The sequence below is a fragment of the Brassica napus genome, chromosome C9, assembly GCF_020379485.1.
Source record: "Brassica napus cultivar Da-Ae chromosome C9, Da-Ae, whole genome shotgun sequence".
NCBI classification, from domain to species: domain Eukaryota; kingdom Viridiplantae; phylum Streptophyta; class Magnoliopsida; order Brassicales; family Brassicaceae; genus Brassica; species Brassica napus.
Window position 1 is genome coordinate 11,592,519 of NC_063452.1, and position 3,945 is coordinate 11,596,463.

The window sequence follows — 3,945 nt, forward strand, 5'->3', positions numbered from 1 at the left end:
AGGTTCAGGGTTAACGATGTTCTTAGTCAAAAACAAAGTAGTTTAGCTCCGCGACCCGCGTGATGACATGTACTGATCTCCGTATTATTGAACGTGGATTAAAATCTCCCGTATTAATTAAATGGTTAAGGTTTACTGAATAGATATCATATGGTGGGGGGGGGGGGGGGGGGGGGGGGGGGGGGGTGGGGGGGGGGGGGGGGGGGGTTTGGGTGGGGGGGGGCGGGGGAGTGTTTGGGTGGGGGGGGGCGGGGGAGTGTTTGGGCCCAAATGACTTATATTTATCACAAGTGGTTACGTTCCGCGTGATGACATGCACTGATCTTCCGCATTCTTGAACGTGGCTAAAAATCTCCCGTATTAATTAAATGGTTAAGGTTTGCGTGATGGCATGGGTACGACTAAGAATAGTAACAATCAATAATCTAATGATTATCCATTACCAAATATATGCATACATACACATGATAGGCATAGGATTAGGATCCAATATTAGTATTAGGCATAGGATTAGGATCCAATATTAGTATTATTATTATAACTAAGCTCCAATATTATTATTATTATTATTATTATTATTATTATTATTATTATTATTACACCAAAAATATTATTATTATTTTTCGTATATAACGAGGATCCAAAATTTAGTGCAGTATTTTCTCTAAATTATTACTACAATTTAAACATTGTTCGTATTTACTATTTTACAAACCAATAAAAAGTTTCTAAAATTAATAAAAAGAGAACGCCAGGTGGCCTAGCGGCAGTACTGAACGTTTCTCACACACGACTACCCAAGGTCGCCAGTTCGATACTCGGGGAAAGCGGGGTGGTACTGGGTTAGCTAAAAAATCCCTACGGGAATTTCTGGCGAAGTGGCCGTTCGGGGTGAGTCCAGTCATTATAAAAAGTTCAACCTATACAGTTTGTGGTAAAGGAGGTACAGCTGTACTGTCCGCCACCCGGGTTCGAGCCTTGGCCACAACGGATTTAAAATCCCTTCCGTTGGAGCGCTGGACCCCTTTTGGTGGGATAGTTGGGAACGTGGCTGTCCAGATACCAGAATTATAAAAAAAAAAAAAAAACTATTGGATCCGATCATAATGTTAAGAAAGATTTGAAGTGCGTCATGATTTTGGGATACGACAGCTCGCCCTCCTAATTCGTTGTTGGCTAGTTAAAGACTTCTTCTGTTTTATTTTAACTTATGTTTAGATTATTACATATTATATATTAAGAAAATACTTTTGTTATATAATTTATCTTAGTTACATAAAAAATATTTTCAAATGTCAAACGACGTTAAATGTAAAAAGGAAAATTTCAATGATTTTGAAGCAAAAAATTTTTCTTAAACTTATAGGTCTGTAAACTGAAAAGTCTCTGAACAAAATTATTGACAGTATAAAAAATATTTGAAGGTACTAAGAAAATGTTATATTGTTCATATTAATACATATATTATATATATAGTTGCATTGTCTCCAGATTCTGCACGTGAGACTGCCATGAACCTCGCATTACGTAACGGGTATATTTTCACATTAATTTCTAAACGATAATGCATGTGATATTCTTTTTTTTTTGTAAATGGTCGTAACGTTTAGACGTTGAAATACTTACCGGAACCTTATAAACTTGATTTGTTTATAGTTTCTAAAAAATGAAATGAAAAATGCTGACAAAATATGGCGTTATTATAAAATTGGTTGTGCATGTTACTGTGTTGGGTTAATTTAGAACAAAATAGAAAGTTATTTTATAGAAATGTTTGAATCATATAAGCAGAAAACAATTTTGTTAATACTAATTGAGATGTTTGATACGATGAAGAGTATTGTTTTAGTTATTTCTTCTCGCACAAGTTTTCGGTGAATATAACATAAATAAAAACAAAATAAGTTTTCTGGGAAGACAAAGCTAAAAAGAAGTGATTCATGCTATATAAAGAAAGTGTCATCATATATCATCGTTGGTTTTAAAACCCTTAAAAAAAATCATCAGTTGGTTTTGGAGATAGCCACATAGAAATACTGACGACCTTATATTCGAAATTTCTAGATATTAGATATAAATAAAACATATAGAGAGGGTATTAATTGCAACGTATGACATATGAAGAGACCGTGTGCAGTTGAAGTCTCAAACATAGACAATTTATTTCGCTACGCGTTTCATTCTTCACCAAACACTCCAACTCTATAGCTCTCAGTTTATATACAATCTGCAAATAACCACTACCGAAAGAAAAAGTAAAAGGTTGATAAGGTTCCACCATAGAGAGAAAGATGGAGATAATTAAACCAAAAGCCTCAGACTCAAAGAAGATAGCAACAAAAGCTGAGGATGAAAAGAAGACAAAGAAAGATGATGTGATGACCAGTAATGGTCAAAAGTTAACTACTATTAAAGGGCATCTCAAAATCATTGAGGGTTTAAGACAAGGTAAGACAAAAGACGATCAATCTAGGAGCCCGAGATCCTCATCATCATCATATGTGATGGAAATCAAGATGGGAAATTGTGAGTTTTTATGTTTTCTCATCACAGTCTTTGTTTTTAATTACAATAAAGTAATTGAATATGGTTCCAAATTATTAAGTTTGAACATCGATTATTAGGTTTGTTATAACCTATATCATGCATGAACCTTTTTCTAGTAAATATAGAAATTAAAGTGAAAGTTTATATCTCTATATCATTTATATAATTATTTTGATGAGCACTCTCTTGATTACTTCTTGTCTCATATTGAGTTAGCAATCTAATTTTACAGACAAACATTCGATTCAAAGATCAGAAAATACTAAAAGGATAGAAACTCAAGACAAGGGTAAGAAGGTGATGAACCTGAAACAAAACACAGAAGACGAGAGTAACGTTCTTAAGATGAAGAATAAGAAAGTATGGGATTGCGAAAGCACACTCTATGACTCGTTCGAGCTCAACTCGTTCAATCGTCAACTCGACAACGCAATCTCTTCGTCCGCTAGATCCATGTCAATGCCTCACCTTCCTCCTCCACCGTCAGAAACCACGTCTTCGTCTGCGACAAAAAAGCAGCCATCAAACAAGATCTCACGCTCTCTACAGAAACTCGTAAAGTCAATCTTCAGACAGAAACAGTCAAACACTCCCTTTAAGGCATGTCACGGCGTAGATATGGATAAATACTACGTCGTTTTCGACAAGACGGGATCCCTCACGACGATTCCCGAGTCAAGAGAGTCAATAGAATTGGCTGGCTCAGAGATCAACTCGCTTGATAGAAAAACCGTGTCAGAGCGATTCCCACCGAGTCGACTCGCGGGTATATCTTGTTCCGGATCAGAATTATATAATTTATATTGATTGATGTAAGCGTAACTCATTAATGAATAGAAAGTCTTTAAAAGTACTGTATTTGAAATAAGTATTATGGTCATGTTCTTTTCTATTTTGAAACACTGTTTATTTACTGTATTATGACTTTTATTCTTGTCATCTAAGTAGTTAACTGAAAACATCTATATATAATAGTACACCCAAGATGACGTAATCACTTTTTTATAGGCAAATTTAATGGTTGAGTTTATCAATATTTTGTAATCCAATGGACAAGATCATTCCTCATCTATAAGATCCTACGTCATCAACTTATTTCAGTAAAAAACGCAACGGTTCTCTACATCCGCCTCTTTGCAAAGGACATCTCATGTGTTTCCTTTCGGATTCAACCCTCATCAATTACACCTTTTTGGAGCCAGACTCTTTAATCAATCTATAGATGGAAGTTTCAGATTTCTTATTTTTACATATTCTATCATCGTACTTCAGTTTTCGAGAAGTGTGAATTGTCCGCTCATACAGTTCACCATCATCGTCGTTTTTCTTTGGGACATGCATTTGTAATTGCAATTTTCCTCTCACATAGTAGAGAGGCTCTGGGTATACGTTTTATGA

At 35.3% G+C, this 3,945-nt stretch overlaps 1 protein-coding gene across 1 annotated transcript; it reads left to right on the forward strand.

Annotated features, from left to right (window-relative positions):
• Positions 1-2,234: 2,234 nt before the first annotated feature.
• On the forward strand, positions 2,235-3,508 carry LOC125593400. The gene is made up of 2 exons (XM_048769975.1): positions 2,235-2,526; positions 2,780-3,508. The coding sequence occupies exons 1-2, from the start codon at positions 2,292-2,294 to the stop codon at positions 3,352-3,354; spliced, it is 810 nt and encodes a 269-aa protein (XP_048625932.1). The 5' UTR covers positions 2,235-2,291; the 3' UTR covers positions 3,355-3,508.
• The last annotated feature ends 437 nt before the right edge of the window (positions 3,509-3,945 follow it).

What these genes read in the sequence shown, in the direction of transcription:
- LOC125593400 (XM_048769975.1), top strand. Translation starts at nt 2,292, where the DNA reads ATGGAGATAATTAAACCAAAAGCCTCAGACTCAAAGAAGATAGCAACA. An exon ending in GGAAATCAAGATGGGAAATT is followed by an intron (nt 2,527 to 2,779) that starts GTGAGTTTTTAT and finishes CTAATTTTACAG; the next exon opens with ACAAACATTCGATTCAAAGA.